The sequence below is a fragment of the Hippocampus zosterae genome, chromosome 7, assembly GCF_025434085.1.
Source record: "Hippocampus zosterae strain Florida chromosome 7, ASM2543408v3, whole genome shotgun sequence".
In the NCBI taxonomy this organism is placed as follows: Eukaryota; Metazoa; Chordata; class Actinopteri; order Syngnathiformes; family Syngnathidae; genus Hippocampus; species Hippocampus zosterae.
The window spans coordinates 23425860-23448343 of NC_067457.1; the positions used below are offsets into that span (position 1 = coordinate 23425860).

Consider the following 22484-nt stretch of genomic DNA (forward strand, 5'->3'; position numbering starts at 1 on the left):
ATATTGCACAACAGACGCAGCTGTAACAAAGTAACCTTTTCATAAAATAACAAAATACAACACCAAAGACTGAAAACAGTAAATTAAAAACACAAACTGATGTGAACACATTTACAGCAGACAACAGAAAACAATTGAAAAAAGAAAAAGAAAATGCGCTTTTTAAATTAATGACATTAACATGTTATTTTAAACAATACAGTTCATACAGTACATTTGTCATTGCTCCTTAAAGGCTTCTCTTTCTTTTTCCTTGCATAGCTGGAGATTAAGCATGCACCGCTCCCATTGTTCGCCACGTCGCTGTGGAAACCAGGGTGACACGCAGATTGAAGCAGGTACCATTTTTCTTTTTCTTTGTTTCTTTCTTTCTTTCTTTCTTTCTTTGAAACCACCAGCACACACGTGCGCACAAGATGTAAGGTAAAAAACTAAATCCATGAAGTGGAGGCCGAGTGAGTGAGTGGCAGGTGGACTGCACGGCCCCTGAGACTCTTCATGAAGAGACTGTGTGTCTGTGCGTGTGTGCGATCGATGTGGCCACAACGACTGATCTAATGGCTGCGGGGGAAGGGGGGGGGGGGGGGGAATGGATACCCCACTCACACACTCACAGCCTTCTGCCAGCCTTCTGCCAGGCTCATTATTTTTCATGACAATGGGGTTATGGTGTTCCAAAATGTGTGTGTTTTTTTTCTCGTGTCTTTGCCACCCGTAAGTTCATCTGGCAGGTCATGCAGGTTCATGTTGACCCACCTCCAGGCACACGCATCCACATCATTTGTAATTCCGGTTTCACTAAATATACTCACAAATCCAGTTTTGGAATCTCCAGAGCAAAATTCCACAGCCCTTCTCAGATTGTTGCCCACTCAGAGGGGCCTAAGATTAGGCACATATCCTGACCAAGACTCTTCCAAATGCTGGTTCATGTCTTTTTTTAATTGAAATAAAATGCATCAGCTGATTTTTTTTTTTTGTCAGCAGCCTGCCCTGCTGAGATTTTGTACATTTTGTGTCCTTTAATGTGACTTTTTGACATGGCTCCAGGTTCCCAAGAAGATAAGCCATTTTGTCTCGTCATCTTTGCCAGCATTGTACTAGATTTGTACGCCTAATCTTATTTTATTTTTTAAAGGGTTGGGGTTGGGGGGCTTCTGGCTTTACAGCAGTCGTGGCGCTTTTGCATGCGAGTGCCACCTGTTTGCGGGGTCCATTAAGTGAGGCTTCTTGTGATGCTTTGGGTAATGCATCCAAAGACCGGCCATCAAATATGAATGAAGAGCCTTGCATCCTCATCTATCTTTCATGGCTTTCATTTGTTAGGGGCCTTTGACTCCAAAAATATTTTTGGATGGTCGCGTTCTGTACAGTGAATAATGCCCCAGAGCGACACCAGACGGTCTATTGTCTTAAAAAAACAAAACAACCCCCGCCCAAAAAAAAAAAAAATATGCCCTGCACTGGCTCATGTCATCACCCAGGCTGAAAGTATTTCAAATATTTGCGTTAAACCAAATTGAAGGACATAATTTGTTATTTCATTGACTGCCAAGTGGTTTCACGTGCTACCGACGGTGTTTTTAGTTATTCGCACGTTTATGTCCGCCACGTGTACTGTATGCCGCGGTGTACCAAGTTCATCCCTGCCGCCTTCATGCTTAGCAGCTAACGCTAAATTATTCAAAACTGGCACGACAACGGCCTAAAAAAACCTGCAAGGCTCTGCATAAAATATAAGCGTGAGAGATGTTAAGAGCATTGGATTTGCCAGTATGGATTTAAAGATAGAAAAGGCAGCTTAAAACTAAAAAATAATGCTGCAAAACTCAGTAATTTACTGTGCCCCCATTAAGATGAATCAACTGTGCAGAACACTCGCATCACAAAAAATCACTTTTCACTTTTCAAGAGAAAAAAAAAAACCGTCGAGTTACCAAGCACTAGATTGTTAAAGTGGAATAAATCAAACAATTTTAGAAGCAGAATAATTATCGGATATGAATCCATACGCAATTACCTTCATGGCTGACCACTTCCTTCTGCACCAAGGCAATTACATCGAAACAGTTTGAAACTAAACAACGAGTCAAATTTATCGAACTCAACTATTTTCGTTCATTATTTTCGAAAAAAAGAATCCATAGTTGGAATCATGAGGGGACAAAACGGCTTCTGCAGAGTGAGGGAGGAGGCAGAATGTTTTTTTATTTGCTTTTGCGATGAAAAATTTTTTTGTGTGTGTGTGAATGAGTGAGTGTTTTTGTATTGGTTCTATAGCGTTAAGTGGAATTGACAGTCTTTCCATCCATTTTCTAATCCGCTTATCCTCACGAGGGTCGTGGCCGTGCTGGTGCCTATCACAGCCGTCATCGGGTAGTAGGTGGGGGACACCCCGAACTGGTTGCCAGCTAATCGTTGGTCTTCGTTAACAGACAAATGGGCAATGGCGCGCATGCGGGCCAGCCACTCGGCGCGCCTCAAGCTGCGAGGAGGCTCAAATGATCCCGTCGCCAGTCTGACGCATTGACATCATGTCACTTCCCACACTTGTTGGAAGGACGAGGTGACTCGGTCGACGGCAGCGCGGCTCGGACCCAAGCTCGGGGAGCAAATGGCATCAAAGTGTCGCGCCTTGCGACGGCAACACCTGGGCCTTCCATTTGGATGCTTTTTTTCCCCTTCCTTCCTTCCCCTTTTTTTTGCTTCCTATTCTCTGTCACCCTTCCTTGCTTCCTTTGATTTCTTCCCTCTTGTACTTCCTCCTTTCTTACCTCTCCTTCATTCTCTCTTCTTTTGCTTTCCACAACTTCTTTTCTCCTACCTTTACTTTATGTCCTTCACATTTTTTTCTTCCATCATTAGCTACTTGGCTTTCACCTTGCTTCCTTGCTCACCTATTCTTGCATGTTCGCATTTCTCGTTTCTCCCTTCGCCTCTCCTTTTTTTTCTCCTTAATTCATTCTATGTTCATTCCTTCCTTGCTTCCTTTTAGTCCTACATTCCTTCCCCCCCGCATCATTTTCCGCTTGTTTATTTTCCACTCTTTTTCTTCATTGCCCCCCCCCTACTTCAATGAATCTTTTTTCCATTTTTTCCCTCCATTCCTTCATGATGACCTTATTTCTTTCTTCCAGCTTCTTCCCTTCCTTTCCCCGCCTCTTTCCCTTTCAATCCTGAGAAGTGCGTGCAGTGCAGTTGCGCGCGACGGTGGCAAGAGTATAGCAAGAATGCGTCTCGTTTCAGTCGCCGTGCATTTGACCCACAGGCACGTCGAAAGTGTTCACTGTAAGAGCTATTATATAAGACCCCCGCTTCTTTCTTCTTCTCCGGCTAATCAAAATGGCGTCCTCCCACCGCGCCGCACGTCTCCTTTGAAGCCGGCGGTCTGTTTGATTGGACGCGCTCTTGATTGAATTTGCATCGTAGGATAAGAGGGAGCGCTGATAACCTCCTCTGACCAGGACAAACGTAGCATGGTAGCGTAGCAGCGTGGCGTAGCATCGGCCTCCCGCATCCACCCTCCTTGCAGCCCCCTTTCAAGATTATCTTCTCGAGAGCGTCCTTTAGCATGACTTTCTCGCAGCGCCACCCGGGCACAATAGCGCCGTTTAATGATACAGAACGAATGTTTGCTGACGCTTTGAATAGGAAACGCATCCATCCCTCCTTGACATCCTTCTCCCGAGTGCCCAGAGTTAGGACTCGTCTCGGATAGTTAACATGAGTGAATCAAATTGCATCGAATTTGGAATCAATCGGTTCAGAATGTATTCTATTGAATGCAATCTTAAATTGCATCAATCACACTTGTCATCAATCATACATTGCAATTCCAGTTGTATCGGACAAGGATTGCCTGTAATACCCATCAAATCCATAATACGAATCCCCGAACCCAAAGCCAAAACGCAGAAAACTGCCTCGCTCAGTGAATCCACCGAGAAGGTGACGGCGTGCTTGATGAACGTTTCATCAGCTTTCGCCCCCCCTCATTCTATGAAACAAGGCGTAGACGAGGCGCTCACATATTTCATCAGTGACCGAATCGTCCGGGTGTTAATGTGAAATACTGCTGCCTGCAACGCCAGTTTTCAAGCCGTCCCGTTATGAGCAGCTGACTCTTAAAACCAGCCCAGTGACACGTGACACAGACTTGCTTCTTTCATCGAGGGATGCACCGAACCGCTCATCTCCAGTCAATGAGATCATTTGCACGATTAAGAAAATGTTCTTGAGGCTTTTGGGTTTCAATTACATAGTCTAGCTAAAATGTGCTAATGAACTTAATTTGACCTTTTTCAAAACGTTGACTGCGCATGTCCGAAAGGCTCAATTTACCTGATGAATCAATTGTTCCAGTGTAAAACTTTCTAGTCCTGATCACTGGTGTGCGAACATCTCCACGGTTATTCCACGTCCTTGATGGAATACGCCGCAATTAATGTGAGTACGTTGGCCCGGCAGCTCGATAAAGACGCCCGGAATGATTTGAAGCCTCGTATGAATGATTCATGATGCCAAAATGCTAGACGGGCGTTTGCTTCCATGGAAGTTATTGTTCCCTCTGACATTTTGTAGGTGACGGTCTTCATTGCTTTAGCCTCAACTGTCCAAGTATTTGGTGCCATACAAGTCCTCTTCTGAGCGTATTAAAGAGACTTGCTTGTCTGCCTGTTTTAGCCTAAGTGCTACGGTAATAAAACGTTAAGGCTCCGCCGTGGTGTTTAATGACTTGGATCTGATTAATGGATGAGCGACAGATGGAACGAGGGAGGCCGTTGAGCCCTGTTAACCGAAAGATGTCAAGACCGATGCTCACGTTACCGTGCTCGCGAGCCATGACGTAGGAGAATGTGTTGGGCTGATGTTAGCGCATCAACAACGGCAATTGGGAGATATCAAGACAAATGGTCACCGGTGGCAATCGTGCTTGGCTAATATTAGTGAGCAGTGAAATGAGTTGTCATCGGGAGATATTAAAACAAGCGCTAATGTTGATATGCACGAGTGCCACAATTGAGGCTAATGTTCGCAAGCATTGAAAAAAATGACTGGGATGTATCGGAAATAACAGGTGCAGAATTGAGTGTAAACATGCAACCCTTTTCAAAGGACTCATCCACAGTAGTTGTTTCACTCTCGGGTTATATAGAAATCGGGTTATATTTTTTCCGATCCTGATAAACTGAGATAGAGTAGATGACTGTGTCATCTGCAGGAAACAACAGTGGTTCCAAAACAGACCTCTGTGGCACCCACTTCGCCGATATTCAGTTAATTTGATCGCCAGCCACCACAGCTTGAGTTTAACCAGCTAGGACAGTTGTCAGTCCATTTATAGACAATACAGAAGTTAAAAGGGACAACTATAAAAAGAAAGGAAATAACAATTGAAAGGAAGAAAACGGTACAGTAGTCGTATAATGTGTTATTTTGTCTCCCCCCCCACCGCCTTTTTTGATGGAGTCTCAGTTAATGGATTATGGATCTGCTGCACCTTTGCTGATCAAATGCCAATAATTTTGACTGTACTGTACTGGGCATTTAATATATAAACTGGTGAAGGTGACAATTAGCAGGTTGCAGTCAAATTTTGATTGCGCTCACGGAGCCTTAAAAACCTACCTTGCTATTGAAGCAGATGGGTGAAAAAGATTCCGTTACATGACCCCCGCTGCCCCCTCCCTCCACTGGCTCTCCTCTTCCCACGCCTGTTTAACAATCCCCTGAATTAAAGCGCAATCGTATTGTAGTTTTTATCAGCGTAGAGGCGGGCGGGGGCTGCGAGGGAACTTAATCCCCTCGCTTTGACGCGTGAATAGAAAAAGCACTCGGCCAGCCTCCGACCTGCAGGAAGTGCGGCTAATGGACGCTCTCCACATTCATGGCCAAACTCAAGTATACAGGGATTTTGCAGCACTTTGCCCACAGTCTCCTCTTGGCTACAATTTGACAAAATGAGCACACATATAAATGCCAAAGTAACCTACACATGCTGATTTTAGGTCAGGACAATGCAGAATAAAGACTCCACCAGTGCTTGGCTGCCCTTAGTCTCATCCTGGATACAACTGGTCTCCTTACTGTGGCTAACATATCAACAAACGACTGACACAAATAGCCATACTATAATGTTGGCTCAACTTTTGAACTCCAGCATTAGACTCCACAATCTCCATTGGGCTGTACTTTGGTCTGAGTCCCGTCTTGGATACAACTGGTCTCATTACCCTGGCCAACATGTCCAAAAAATGCCAAACATAAATATGCATGCGACAACCTTATCTTGACCTAGGCACTGCAGAATTAGAGTCCACAATCTCAACTTGACTGCACTGGACTCAAGTCTCTCTTTGGTTAAATTTGTCACCTCATTGGGACCAACATGTCAATAAAAGACAAACATAACCATCCATGTAATAACCTTATCTTATTGTAGATACTGCAGTATTAGTCTCTACTGTGTCCCCACTTTGCCCCTAATCTCCTCTGGGATACAATTGGTCTCCCTCCATGGCAAATAAAAATGGTAAAAGTAAACATGTACATCTCACGATCTCCCCCTTGGCCTGCTGCATCCTGTTGTCACACTGCCCTCAATCTCCTCTTGGGTACGATAGACCTATTTATTTCTTCTTGTTGTTGTTGTGGTTTTTGTCAGTGTTTTTCTGCAACATTATTTAAAGTGGTCACAAATCTAGATGAGCTCAAAATATTAGGACCAGCCCTGCGTGCGATTCGTTTTGTTTTCTGACGATATTGATGATTTACAGGTGTAAAGTCCCCGTTACGTTTTTACTGCCTTGCTGTATTTGGCCGAGGGACGCACGCGTGCGCCGTGCTACGAGCGGGGCATAAAAGCCTATTTAAATCCCTTTCGGCTGTCATGAGTCTGCCCTGCAGGAAAAAAAAAAGCCTGCATTCATGTGCATCCTCTCGCTCCCCTTTTCGCTCACGCTCTCTCTCTCTCTCTCTCTCTCTCTCTCTCCCCTCCTCCGCATCCTCCCTCTCTCCTCCTCCACATCCCTCTCGCGCGCACCAGTAGCAGCAGAAGCGGCAGCATCAAGCGGTGCTTTTCTGATGCACCATGCGAACATGAGCATCCTTCTTGAAGGCTGACTCCCTCAATAATCCACCCCTTCCTTCCTTCCTTCCTCCTCTTCCCGTCCATTTGTGGCTTTTTAATTTTTTTCCTCCTTTTGGACCGCAAGGATTGTGCACGCTTGGCTGGGAATTTACTTGGAAGCTGAGAGTCATCCACCTCTCCCCCCCCCCCCTTCCTTGTTGTGCTTCTTTTTTAGCGAGGGGAGTGTATGTGCTGTCACTAATTCCTCCGCACTCCCTGCGCCTTTTTCTTGGGAATTATTCTGCAGTGCTTTTTCTTCTCTCCCCACTGCGGGGGCTGCTGCGTTTTTTTTTTTTTTTTTTGGTGCCCTCTCCTCGTCACTGGGGGCGGGAGGGGGGAGGCGGGGGGCGACTGAAGCATCCCGGAGTAGCAGCGCCAGGATCGGAAGTGGCGATGCCCACCCTGTGACTTTGGGGATTACCCCCTAACCCGCCCCTCACCTGAGTATGGCCTCCGCCCGGAGGGAGCGCGGCGGCCGCACGGCGCTCCTCCTCCTGGCGGCGGCGGCATGCTGCCTGCTGGCAGGCACTGCGTTGGCCAAGGTGTGCAACGACCGCACCAAACGCGGCCAGGACAACAGCTGGTTCGCCCGCAACGGTGAGAATTTGCCCATCATGGTGCTCATGCCCATGAACGAGTCGGCGCTGATGAGCAGCATCAGCCAGGGCATCGAGCCCGCCATGCAGCTCGCCATCCAGCACATGCGGGAGTCCCGGGAGTACAACTTCTCCCTCATCACTGAAATCTATGATACAGAGGTGAGGGTGAGCATGTTTAATAAACACAAAATCCAGAGAGATGGCAATGCTCATGTTCCGTTGACATTTTCATTCAACCGTACGCGATGGCCTCACAGCTGTTTATATTTGGCGGAAAAGAATCCCGTTTGCCGATGAAGCGCCCGGTTGCACCCGTTTCTCCCGGTGTATTCCATTGGGCTAAGCGGGTCAAATCAAAAGATGCTTCAGTGTGATTTGCGCAAGTGCCTTCTGACGTACCGCTCGGATGCGCCGAGTTTCGTTTCCTGTTGAGATGACACGGTTAAGAGCCCCTCAGAGTGCTTTGCCGATGGAGGGCTTGCTTGCACCTGTTCTGTCGGCATCTGTCATTCAGATGACAGGTTCAAGATGACGACAAAGTGGTCAGGTGCACCTACTCTTAGATGCGTCTGCCGATGTGCACTGGTGACACGAGCGTTTTAAGACAACCTAGAGTGCTCTGCCCATTAAGTACTTGGTTGCACCTGTTCTGTCGGCATCTTCCATTCGGATGACAGGTTCAAGAGGTCTCGGTTTGTTTTTTTTGCCAGTGCCTGTTGGCTAGTGGGTTCTGATGTATTGCACAGTTGCACCTCGTCTCATACGGCAGTCACACTGGACTCGAGGTTGATGGCGGCAGCGGTGTCCGCACCGAACGTGAATTCGCATCATTCGCGCAACATGAACCGGAGAAGAAGAGGGGCTTCCCCAGGTCGATACCAAGGGTATCAACAACCATAGCAACAAGTAGCATGAAAAACCTTACTAGGTATACAGACTTCATCGCCCACCATTCTTCAGGCTTTGCTCTTTTTCGTTTGGTCCTGGTCCCTGTCGCAGGAGTTATCAGAAAGTTACGGGTCCCCATAAAAGAACTGCGGTTATAATTTCATCTTGCATTGTTCCGCTTAACAACTCCAGTATGTTGTGCATGACGCAATATATTCTTGACACCGATTGGCTGTTGTGACGCAGTATTCCGGGAATTTGTGGCTCCCGATTGAAATTTTTTTTTTGGGACTCAAGCAAATCGGCAAAGAAGCACATTTTCGCTTGTTTGCCTGACTCGCATTGCGTCAAACATCTTTCGCCTAGCCCGGCACAAATTTGCACCTCTTGGCGCATTTGTCTTTACTTTATATGCAATCATATTGCATCATTGGTGAAATTCACATTTGGTGTGGATTTTCTTGAGATTACTTTTTTTTTTTTTAAAGAACACTTTGATGTGATTCACATAAGTGTTTACGGAGGGAGTGCTCGGATACAGCTAGCTTTTAGCTGCCCCACCCATGGGGACGGTCAAGTTCCTGAAAATGGAGCTATGCGCCTTGTCTTAAACGCCTCTCCCAGCCAATCCCTTTGAGACGACACAAGTTCAGAACACTGCTCGGCGTGAAGTGACTGTCAACACGGTGCACCTGGGCACGTATTTCAGGTGACAGACACCTACGCAGAACGACGTATATCATGCTGACAGTCACATTTTGACATCTTCATCCGAACTAGAAGACATTAAATTACGTCACAGTGTGACATTAAATTACGTCACAGTGTGATTTATGCAAGAGCATGCTGACAACGTAATGCACCGATGCGCCATGTATCAGATACCAAGAGGGTCGGTTCCTTTCCAAGTCCCCCCCCCTGACCCCCCACCCCAAAAAAAAAATCCTCAGTGTGATGCATTCCAATGACGGAATACGGGACCTTGAATGCGGCACGTCTTAGGATCCTTTCCCAGTGTTTGCCGTCCGCGAATTAAGGCAAGCTCGGGAATGACTAAACGAGCACTCGGTGTGAAATGAGCCGCTTGCTGTGAATGCCGTGAGGAAGTGTGTGCGGTGCCGCATCAGTTGCCATGCCAACGCAGAAGGAAGGCGCGAGTTGGACTCGTTTATCCATCCATCTGTCGTCTTTGGTGCTATGCACATCATGTCATTGGCCGCACTGCTTTTTTATCTTTTGCGGTCTTTTCTTTCCGGGCTGTTGTATTATTATGATCTTAATATTTTAAAAGTGAGTCGTTATGTGCTTTTTTTTTTTTTTTTTTTTTTTTTTTTGGCGGTACGTTAAAGCCCATTTCCCCAGATGCCCAAAATCATACTGTTGGAATCGGGCAGTTTTGAGGAAGCCTTCCTGTCTTGTGCAAAGGAGCCACCGTTTGACGCGTATACAACACTGCAGATCGGGTTACCTATTGGCTCAGATCCGACCGTGATTTCTGTGTAATTGCCCCATCGCTTGGAAACCGTTTTTTTTTTTTTTTTTTTTTTTGCAATTTTAGTCCTCAAAGATAATAAAACCAAAACGTCCGCTAACTGTCACCTGTCTATCCATCCATTTTTTTACCGCTCATCCGGGGTGGAGCCTCGCAGGAGTTACGGGTCCCTAAAAGAACTGCGGTTATAATTTCATCTTGCATTGTTCCGCTTAACAACCCCAGTACGTTGTGCATGACGCAATATATTCTTGACATCGATTGGCTGTTGTGCCGCAGTGTTCCTGGAATTTGTGGCTCCGATTGAATTTTTTTTTTTTGACTCAAGCAAATTGGCGAAGAAGTACATTTTCGCTTGTTTGCCAGCTGACTTTTTGCGATTGTCGGGCTGAACAAATAACTCATTTCAAATCGACCTTTTATTGCTTGTCGTGGTTAAAAAAATCTATTCGAGCTAGGCCTTGAAAAAAATTAATCACGTATTAAATTGCAGTAGTAATATGGACGGGGGATGACATTTTGATTGTTTTCCCAAATCGTTCAGTCCTAGCGCTTTGTGTAGTTTCCACTCACAGACGTGTGTGAGCGAGCGCTGGGATTTAGCCAGGCAGATGTAAGTAATCAGTCCCCGAGCAGAGGTTCTTTATCCTTTTATCCCCTGTTGGTGGAGCCACGGGTCGAGCCGGCGGGGCCTGCTCGATTCTCCCGGAGGGGTTCCGATGAAGGCGATGATGTGTGCTGTAGTTAGAGGAGCACACGCTTCTGTTTTGTTTTTGGGATGTTTTTTTTTTGGGGGGGGGGCAGGTAGAGGAGATGTAGTGGATTATAGAAGTGCTGCTTCTCCATCTGAGGACTGATACTGTAGCCGGGTGGGCTTAGTGGATCAAGGCTTTGGATGTCGGGGGGCGGGGCAAGAGTTTCCTGGTGCTAAGATGGCGCATAGGCTAGTGAATGCCGTGTGAAAGTGTGTGGTCAATAGTCTCACACACACACACACACACACACACACACACGCACACACAGACGCTTTCCATTGATGAACCATCGCGGCAGTGGTCGGAAACGAAGAATAGATACTTGGACATGCTTTTTTTTTTTTGAAGGTAAACATTTTTTCACGTTTAAGTTGCAATTAGTCCTGTTAACATATAGTGTATACATTTTGCCAGCATTTGATGTTCCTCGACAGTCGGCTTGTGATACATTTCATTGTAAGCTTGTCCCTCGGTGTGAGCGTGAGCGCGCATGGTTGTTCATCTCTGTGTCCTGTGATTGGCTGGCAACCGGTTCAGGGTGTCCCCCACCTACTGTCCAAAGACGGCTGGGATAGGCTGCAGCACCCCACACGACCCTAGTGAGGATTAAGGGGATCAGAAAATGGCTGGATGGATGAATAGATATTTATTTTCAGATCTGATACCTACATTTGTTTTATATTCACCTGTAGAACTTTACAGGATGTGTTAGAAGATAAGAAAGTCTTTGATATTGGGTGGAAACCTTGGTTGTCTATTTTTAACGAAAATTTGAATACCTTTTTGAGTACTTGTCGACTAAAACTGTCATGAAGAGGAATGACTAAAATGTGTCTAAAAGGAATAATCGTTTTTGCCCAAAAGACTGAGACTAAATCTAAAATGGTTACACCAACCCCAGGCTAAAACATGGCAGAGTCGTGTCATTTTACATCATCCGCCTAAACTAGGAAGACGCCTGCTGACGAGCTAACAAAACAAACAGCATTTGACACCCCCCCCCTTCCCCCGCTGTTTCTATCGCAGCGGAATCGTTCCCCTGCCCCAGTATCGACAATGACACGATCTTGTCATCTAACGTCATTCTCCTGAACCAGGAAGTAGCCAGCTACTTAAAGTTGAGTATTTCTGATAGAGTGTTAGAACGCATATAACACATTATCATCGAATAGGAATTAAGAGGCTGACCATTTCCTCTTCCTGTGGAGAAGATGAACCCGTCCCATTGCAGGGTCTCGCGGAGCAGTGCCTTTCTCCGGCTCTCTCTCTCAGCGCTCTCCCCGTTGGTCCCCGGAGGTCCTTCTGTGCTGCTGCGCATTGATCCCGCGATCTGTGACGGGTCAGTGCATCGAGACGCACTCAGCACTTTCGGAACGCAGAACAGGAGCCAGAAACCCCCATCGTCAAATGAGAAAAAAAAAAAATCCTCACCCTCAAAGGGTTTAAATGTTGCGATTGTCTGGTACAATAATTGCACGGCGTTAAACACTGTGCGTTTGAAATGGCTTTGTTTTGACATTTGAGGATGTGTGTGAGGTAGAGGGGGATGTACCATGATGTTGAAGTGGTGCTCGTGGTTAAGTGGAATGGGAGTATGGTACAATAATTATACGTTCACACCGATTTAAAACAAAACCCACTGCTCTGAAATTGGCTTTGTTTTTGCAGGTTTTTCAGGGAGAAATGGGCTGCATCTTGGTGTTGAATGGATGCACGAGGTTAGAAGCAAAAGGGGGTCCGGTATAATAATTACACATCCAGTGTTTCATACAATGGTTCCAAATGGGAATTGTTTTAATTTTGAGTGTGTGCATCATTTTGATGGCTATTTGGTGAAATTGCACATTCAGTGTTCAGAGCTTTGGTTTTCTACTTTTTTATTTGTTTTCTTCAGGGTGTGCGTAGGAGATGGTTGATGAGAAGTAATGGGTGCACGTGGTTGAAAGTAAAATCTCTTAAAAATTACAGATTGCATTTAAATCATTTTAAACTGGCTTTTTGATTTTTTTTTTTGTTTCGAGTGTGTGTGGTGGACATGACATTGAATTGTTTGTATGCTGTAAATAGTGTAATGGTGGCCTGGTTTCAAGCCAAGCGCACATACACACACACAGACACACACATGCGCGCGCACACGAGAGTACACATATGTTTTGTGTTGCGCCCCGCAGAATTGCCCAAGGACGTGAGCATGTGGCGGCTCCGCAGCGGCGCCAGATTGCGTTTTGCAAAATTGAGCACGGCCACCTCCGTCCACCCTCTTGCCACCACCATGCCCGAACACGCCTTCCCACCTCCGAGTTTGACAACTCGAACCAATGCACAAAAGTCAGACCAAAAAGTAACGTGACGCATCGGTCCGTCCGTGTGCGTTTGACGCAAACAATGAATCTTTGCCCAGGCGCCCAAGGTCTGCCCACGGCCTCAACACCATTTCACAACGAAAGCTGTCACCGCTGACAAAAGGGCAAACGTAAACGTGCCCAAACTGACGTGACTCAAGGCTGTTAATTTGACAACCTCTATAAAACTCTAAGCAAGACGCTCTGTGACTTTCTTGGGAAAGCTCTAAAAAACACACACAAACTTTGAGGAAATGAACGTATATGCCAACTCTGTTTAATATTCAAGACGGAACAAAATTGTGAAATTAGTCATTCTTACTTCATTAGTACGCTACTTTGTGTCATAACTGCTCATTTTAGGTTGTTTTTGCGATGCCCGTGGAAAATCAGCATTCGTTGTGACTGCAGAATTTTGTGATGAATCAAATGTGGTTTTTGTTACATGAATATAAAAAAAGTGGATGTCTCTCGCTGGCAGATTAGAGGTGGATGGGTGTGTTGCAGTTATTAGCCATTGGACAAGGCGGGCCCCTTCCTGCTTGTCAAAACGGGGATGAAACGAAAACTGTATGTCATTCTCCGTTTTTATATTGTTCTTGTGGAGTCAGACTTTAGGTGTATTTTGGAAGCTGCGCCGTTAGCTTTATGGATTTAGCCTCACACGCGTGAGAGTGGCCACATGTGCTCGTTGCCCCCAGAGAACCGCCAGGCACTTGACACTGCCGCTTCCCAGAGGACCCACATATTTGTTGTCATGGACGCAGCTGGAACTTGTGGCGGGTTGCCACCGGAGGAGAAGAAAAAATGCGCTCTGTTGCTTTTTTGCTTTGTCCTCCTTGTCATCTTCATGTCGGCACACTTCTCTTGGGCCCGATGAGCCCTCCTGACTTGACCCACCCTTGTTAAGTGGCTTTTTTCGCTATAACCTTCTTACAGTAGAGTTTATGCAGAAAAGTGTTGGGGGGGTAGGGCATTTTGCTTTAATTCTATAAACTACTGATAGAACCTCCGAATACAAATAGTTATTATTACTAAATTATCATTCAAGTCAATTTTTTGCTGAAAATGAAAAAAAGTCAAAATACTAAGTCATACCTCGGTTTTTGTCCATAATCCGTTCCGGAAGGCTGTTTGAAAACTGAAACCACGTACTTAAAAATAAAAAATCTTTATTGAACACGTCTGCTCACAATGGAATACTACACAAGGAAGCGTCACTTCCTCGTCTACCCGAAGAAGCGTCACTTCCTTGTGTAAGGAAGGTGAGAAGAGTCAAGTGGCGCATTCAAGTCCGCTCAGTTTGGTCGAGAACCAAAATTCGGTCGTCATCCGAGGCATAAAAACCTCGAAATTCTGTGATTCGCTGTTTTGCTGACTTTCGCTGCCTCTCACGGACCTTTTTACAGCATTTTAAGTTTTTTTTTTTTGGTACTGAAAACGCGAAAAGCAAACCGCTAATTAGCGAGCGATCACTGTATTCTCATATTTTTTTACATGACAGCAACGTTATTCTTCCTGCACTATACAGACAAAATGATGAATGACTCATTCGATTACTTTTGAAGCCACACACTCTTCACTATGCATTAAAAATCCAATCTGACTACATACCATGAATGACATGAAATTAAGAGTATAAAAAAAAAAAGTTCACTGCCGTGTCATGGTATTGACTCCATGTTGACGTTCTTTAAGCAATGGAATGATGACACGGCAGCAGTTGCTCTCACACCTTGCACAAATATTATCTCACCAAAATAGATTGGATATTTTTAGATTAATGTGTGTGTGGATATGTGTGTGTGTGTGTGTGTCTGAAACGTCAAGACAGTTTTATTTATATACTGTGCACCAAAATGGAAGACAAGATTGCCCAAAACACATGTTTAGCGACTGTTAACTTCAAGTGTCAATGCGGGATATTAACGTGGACTACTCGACTAATCGCTTCACCCCCCCCCCCCCCCCCAGCCCCTTCACCCCGAGCGATGAAGGGACACCGCTAATTCGCATCAACACTTTTTGTGTTTCTGCTGCTTCCACTCGGCCTGCTGCTGATTGTTAGCGCAAAACGGTTGGCCAGCGTCATTGTGAGTTTAATAAAGCGATAAGATAAAAACACACACACGCATACACATACACATGGGGTGCCACATTGGATCACAAAAGGCTGCACTGTGACGATAAGAGATCAAATGTGCTCTATCTGTTCAGTTCTAATCTTTGGACGTCCTTATGCATGGTTTTGTGCGTGTGGATTATCGCGCACGACGACGACAACAAAAATATATAAAATTCCGCTGTGTGGAAATGAACAGATCAAGTGTAAAAAAACTAAAAATAAAAGTTCTTACTGTAGTAAATATATTTGAAAGAATAGAGACAAATAGATACATTCTTGACAAATATGAGAAAATGAATTGAAAGATGTGAAAAACATGCAGTTGTAAGAAAAATATTGCAGCATAAGTGTTTGGTATAGTTCAAATGTAACTTTGTATATTTCCCCAGTGTGGGACAAATAAAGGATATCTTAAATAGTTAAGAATACACAAAGATTACACAGTAATACAAGGACCAAAAGCTAAATGGAAAGTATATTGATATCAAGAAAAACAAATAAACAAAATACTAAATATGAGAAAAAAAATATTGAAAATATCCTGCAAAAAATTCACGAAAAATTCAACATTTGAAAAAAAAAACCCCAAAAACTTGACGAGTGGCTTTTTGAAAATATAGTCAATAAAAAGTAAACATATCGAAATTTAAAAAAGGGAAAATAAATAAAACCAACACATAAAAGCAAATATACAATATATCTTATTTTTCTTTTTAATGGCCTTTCTGAGCCATGTTGTGGCTCCACGTGGCAATGAAGTCATTCCTGCTGACAAAGAACAATTTGTGTCTTTATCAGGTGCGCTGATCGATGGGATTGGTCGCCCTCGCCAGCCCTATGGCATGATGACTAATGAAGCGTTCCCGTAAAGCACGAGCAGTCTTTTATTCCCCCTCGTCGCGGCGCGAGGATGCCACCGAGTCCGTTTCCTGTCACGCGTCATTGCGCACTAACGCACAGGCTCGTAAAACAACGCCCTCCCCTGCAAACAAACAATTGTTCAACGGGCTTCACCTTGGCTAGAACACGCTCTTGTCTTCCCCTTGGCTAGTGTTGGGGGGGAAAGTGGCTTTCTTTCCTCCGCGCGTTTGTTGAATTTCAGAGGGTGAGGATGTTGGTTATCCATCCAAATACAGGCTAGAGACGATGAACAGTACCTTTGAAGGTCTTATTTTTCTTTTCTGCACTTTATCACATCACAATACGAATCGATTCGGGCTCCTGAGATTTTCCGATTATGTCTGGAAGTCCAAGGAAAGTACAGTCTCACGTTTATATAGGGATAATATGTTAATGAGAGGCGGGGAGTTCTGCCCCTTCTGTAAAAATCTGAAACAGAGAAAGGTTGATGCAATTTGATCTTTGCATGATGAGAAAGTCCAGACCTCTCTTGCTGTGCATAAATCTTGAAATAAGTAGGGGTCGTCTTATATTCGGGGTCTAGACATTATACCCATTCACGACGCTAGATGGCGCCAGATACTGAAACGAATGCTGAACTTGACTCCTCAAGCCAAAGTGGACCCCTGCCACGAAGAATAAAAATAACAATAGCGGTAGCACAAAGAAGTAAAATAGCGGTAAGAAGGAAAAGAGAATAATAAAAGAGATAACAGAAAATTGAGAAACGTAGCGACAATCTAGAAAAAAGTGGGTCGAAGATCAGCAGCTGAGGAGAACTAATGATGTAATTTACATTTCAAAAACCAGAAACCATTCATTTACGATTGTGATTGCACTTTTGATTTGAATGAGGCAAAATAACACGTTTTTTCTCTCAAATATATTGTTATAGTCATTTGTTTCAGATGGACTGTAAGTATTTTCTGTATAAAAATTAATTTGGTGTTCAAAAAGTCTTTTTTCAAACTTGAATATTGAAAAAAGAGGAGGGCGTCTTATATTCGGGTCAATACGGTATACAAAGCGTCACAAACATCCAATTGTTCACAGTGACATGGAACAATGAGTGAAGCCATATGCAGCTTCATCAAAGATGTTATTTTTTGCAAACGTGGAGCAATATGCCCTGGGAAATGTTCTTGGCAATTCAACATTGTCACCTGTATAATGAGTGAGTGACCACTGGGTTGGATCCATTTAAACATCCATTTGGCTCGTGAGCCAAACCCTGCTTCACCAAACATGTTGTCCAATCAATGTGTAGCATGAACAGGACTAGGACTAACGTTCATTTCTGCTCCTACTTGCTACACTAATTAGCATTCTGGCAGAATAATAGTAATTAGCTAAGCCATTAGCGCCATTAGGTTTCTCCCGAGGGCGGGCAATAAAAAAAAACAAAAAAAAAAAACGGTGACGCTACAACACATTCCATCGTTGACTTCTTCCATGGCCGTCAACCCGCCGTGCACCTTTTCGCCTTCCCCGGCACACGAGCACGACTGCGCGGCGCTTCGTCGCGCATGTTAATGGTAATTGAAAAGGCCGCGTGCATGTATGCATGAGACGGCTGAACGGCGCTAATTGCAAGCAGTCGAGATGGCCGTCCGTCAGGGAATGCTAACAAGTTGCGTGTTCAAAGCACTCCACGCATAAATCCCGATTTGGTTCGGGTCTTTTTCATCACCAGATGACGGAAAATAACTTTAATAGTGTGATATGGCAGCGTTGTATATTATTGTATTAATAGAATCCTCGTAGTATTTTATTATCACCCCAAAATGAATAAATACATATAAAACATAGTTTGAAGACAGATTATTTTCATCATTCTGTCCTTTTTTTTTTTTTTTTTTTTAAAGTAATTCCTTTCTGGGCGACTACTTGTTAGCGCAACTGCAAAAGCAGCATGACTGGAGGTGTTTCGGCAAAGTGCCCACTGGTATGAGTGAGGGGCTCGACAAAGAGGTTGAATGGAGGAAATTAAAGTGGGGAGAAAAAAAGGTTCAATTGCACTCACGCAGGTCACAGATGAAAATATGATTCGGACGAGTAAGAGGAGAGCACAAATCAATAGGATCCCCTCTGTGTGTGAGTGTATGTGTGTGCGGGTGAGGGTGAGTCAACAGCGGCGTACGCTGCACGCATTTGTTTTGCAGAGGGAGGTGGCGGGAAGCATTATGCATTATTCTGATTCATAGTGCGTACGTGTATGAAAGGCTGTGATCTGTGAACACCACACAGCAGGAACGGGTCAAGCATTTGCATGACTTATTCCGTTTGAACGTTCAGTATGTTTTATATTTCAGACGGAGCAGTGTGAGCAGTTGTCAGGTTGTCTCGGCAAATTAGGTTGAGTGAAATTCGGAACGTTTCACGAAATTGGAGTTGAGAAAACTGGCTGAAAGGAGTCGGCGGGGTGCACCCTGAACTGGTTACCAGCCAATCGCACGACATGCACAGACGAACACCCACTCGCGCTCACGCTCAAACCTTTTCGTTCATGCAACACAAAAAAACCCCCACCAAAACCAAAAAACACATTCAAAAATACATACACATTCAAAAACACACAATTTTGGACGGGCGAGTTTGTGGAAATGTTCTTAAGCTTTTTATTTGTTTGTTTATGGGTTCGATACCTGCTCCGGCCTCCCAATGTAGAGTTGGTATGTTCTCCCAGGGTTTGTGTGGGTTTTCTCCGGGTACTCCGGTTTCCTCCCACATTCCAAAAACATGCATGGCAGGTTGATTGAACACTCTAAATTGTCCTTAGGTGTGATTATGAGTGTAGATGGTTGTTGGTCTCTGTGTGTCCTGCGACTGGCTGGCAACCGGGTGTCTCCCCGCCTGCTGCCCAGCACATTCCCCCTCCCCACCCTCACCCCCACCCCCGCAACCCGTGTGAGGATAAAGCAGATCGGAAAATGGATGGATGGATAAATATACAGAGTCACACGGGGCAGGTATGAAGTTAGCCTAGCAACAACAGTACGATTTCATGTCAGTCATCATGTTTTCATTGATGATTTGATATAAAATTTTGAGATATTGTCAAAACAGCTGGAATATTACACGCCATTCTGCCTAGCGACAAGCATGAGTCTAAAATCCGTTCATCTCAAACTGCTTCAAACAACAAAGCGTGTGATGAAAAAGTGGTTAGAAGTGCACGACTGTCCGTATTTTATGTTATTTATCATTGTTGTTTATGTTGTTTATCATTTTACTTTGTTAACTGTTTTGTTAAGCGCTTTGTTACAGCTGCCGCTGTTGTGAAAGCGCTATATAAATCAGCATGTATTGTATTGTATTGTATGACATCTGTTTGTTTTTTCCCTCACCCCCGACGTTTTCATCAAGCTGTCTGTCGATTGGCCAACAGAGAAGCCTCACTTGTGAAATGTGGGGAAAATGTCGCGCCCACGCGTCGTTGTCGAAAAGATGCGGCGGTACCTCTCGGAGGTCGCCGAGCGCGTTGACGCTATGGGAACGGCGTCGGTGGGGTGACGACCATCTTTTGATAGAGGGCAAATGTAAATGTCAGCCCTGTCTGCACGGAAAAGGTCGCCCACGCTGAATAAGCTTTGACAGATGGCGAAGGCTTTGCAGGCAACCATAACTGAGGAAAGAAAAAAAGAAATGACAAACACGCTGTTGTCTTAGATGTCATTTTTATGGCCTTCATCTTGTCGTTGCTTGTAAGTGGACCATTGATTAGTATCTCGGCCTCCAGCGGGGACTTGCCGTCGCAAGTGATTGTGAAGGCCCTGGGCAGATTAGATTGACATGTCAAACACGGACAGTCCTTAATCTGATAGGACCATAAAATCGAGCATTTAAACCACAGGTGTCAAACTCAAGGCCCCGGGGCCACATCTGGCCCGGCACTTTATTTTATGTGGCCCGCCAAAGCAAACCATGTGCGTCGACTTCCACGATCTTTATATTATATAATAATTTTGTTATAATAATTTTGTTCCCCTGTTAATACTCACCTGAAAAATAATTGAACAAACACCAAAGAAATAGTAGACTGATTTCAAAAGGAATAATCCATGTCGGTCAGTGCATGCAACATAAATCGGCATCACCCAAAAAAAAATCTGTCATGGTTTTGTTTTGGGGGCTTGATAAGTGGAAGAAAAATCCATAACTGCGAGTATTGATTTAAAAAAAAAGCTGCACAGCGAAAGCCATACTTTTTATTTGCTTTGGCCTTGAAACCTCAATATTGGCATCCAACACTGGCCCTATTTTAAAAGCCTAACCTTTGTTTGAAACCCAATTTAAAAAAAAATCTTGTGCGGTTTTGTAACATAAATGAAACCCTCAACTGGACTGAATACCTTGTGTGCAACCGTATTGTTGGCTTCAAACTCTTGGAAACCCTACCGTGAAACCTTCACCCTTCCTGAACCCCTAACACAGGTCTAAAACTTCGATTTAAAACCCAGTGCCGGGCCTCAAACATTCATTTCACACCCGAAGAAAGCCATGAAACCGGAACTGGACACAGAACGTCATCTTCTGAAATCTGAAACTGTAATTTGACCCGCTGATTTCTTAGAAACCCTAATCCTGTTTTGAATCCCTGAATGTTGTTTGAAGACCTAATCTCGCTTTCAAACTCTAATTTGACACCCTAATCCATGATTGCAACCCTAGTTTAGCGCTGCTTGTAGCATGGTGATGGACGGACGGAGGCGGAGGGAGTGAAAAAGGAGATTTCAGTTGCTTTAATCTTCTTGTGATTTTGTGTGAAGAGAACATGAAACCTGCTGCGTCTAATCTGCCCATTTGGCGTGCTGCCAGAAAGCGAATGGCCGGATGGGTGACACATGAGCGCACGCCACCACTGGTGACCAAACAGCATTGGGCTCAGACACACCAAATCAGAAATAGGAAGAATTCAACCCCCTCCCACTGTGATTTAGTCGAAGTGGTTAGTATGACACACGCACCCTGTGCTTGGAATTTCCAGTTTTTAATGCATTTTTATTAACCCCCCCCCCCCCCCCGCAACACCCACCCCCCAAAAAATCACATTATTTAAAAAAATCCTTGAAAATAATCACATAAAAAGCACCACCAAAGAAAAAGACCAAAATATCGTCACATTTTCCTTGAAAAGCCATTTTTCTTCCCAATAGTAATTGAAAAATATTTCTTTTTTTTTTAAATAACAAAATTTGATTTTAATTTACAAAAATAGGACTGTTCTAATCCTACTTTTAAAATAATCATTTTTATCTGAATCCAAGTCTTTCAAAAGGTGCTTTTTTAAAAATATACTTTGCACCAAAAGTAAAAAAAATGTTTTCTTAAATATTTGAAAGAAATCGGGGCCTTGGGGGGGATGGCCAAATGACATCAGTATCATGAGATTATGATAAAAGTAAAGTAAAAATAAAATAATAAATATAATAATAAAATAATAATAATAAATAAAACTTATTTTCCCCTCTGAAAAAGTTTTCTATCACTAAAATGACATATTTTATTCTAAACCACAACCATTTTTCCCTGTTTTGAGTTGTCAGGGATTCATTTGCTGTATGAAACCAAATTCATTGTAAAGGAAGTAAGAAGTGCCCACTCTCTTTGTGTCAATTGAGTCGGACTGGTGCATTTTATTTCCATCCCACAATTCCAAGCAACCTCCTGCTTGGCTAGCGGCGTTCGTGTATGCCACGAGAGGAAACCGTCCGTCCCCCCCCCCCCCTTAATTTCAACAACAAAAAAAACAACCAACAGCAGCAAAACTACCTCTAATAATGCCTTTTCTCATTGCTGACAAAGTGTGTCACGTGCATGCGTTTGCGTGTGTGCGTAGCCAGATGCCGTTCATTGCTTATAGCGCTCGCTGCCGTCTAATTGGCCGCAGCTTCTCTCTCGCATGTGCTAGCAAATAAGGTCGTGCATGCACATTGGGTCGCCGTTTGACTTGCCCTCTTTCATCTGCAAGCCTCTCTATGAATGTGTGTGTGTGTGTGTTTCAGGAAGATGCATGCATGCATGCATGTAAGCATGAATAATGGAGCCAGTACAGTAGAGGGCTTTTCCTCTGTGTCTGCGTGTGTGTGTGTCTGCCCGCGTGCATTTGTGTGGCGTGTCAAATGCAAGCTGTAGTTTGACCTCCGGGCCTTGGCGAGAGAGCGGCGTGCTTCTAATAAACCGCCCTCACTCATGGTGACTTTGGCTGCATCTTCAACCCCCCCCTCGACGGCCCCAACCCCGCCGTCAAGGGT

The 22484-nt window shown here is 44.4% G+C and overlaps 1 protein-coding gene across 4 annotated transcripts in view; it reads left to right on the plus strand.

The window, feature by feature from the left end:
- The window catches only part of gabbr2 (gamma-aminobutyric acid (GABA) B receptor, 2), a 91234-nt gene that overhangs the window by 1142 nt on the left and 67608 nt on the right, over positions 1-22484 (plus strand). For 2 of the 4 annotated variants that reach the window (XR_007963156.1, XM_052070577.1), the window contains exon 1: positions 7016-7887. Coding sequence is in view for 2 of the 4 variants with exons in the window: in XM_052070577.1 (XP_051926537.1) it covers positions 7576-7887 (312 nt within the window). In the remaining 2 variants the exon portion in view is untranslated. Of the gene's footprint in view, positions 1-261; positions 339-7015; positions 7888-22484 lie in introns of those variants that run through there. The other 2 variants (XM_052070580.1, XM_052070579.1) reach the window with 2 other exon arrangements.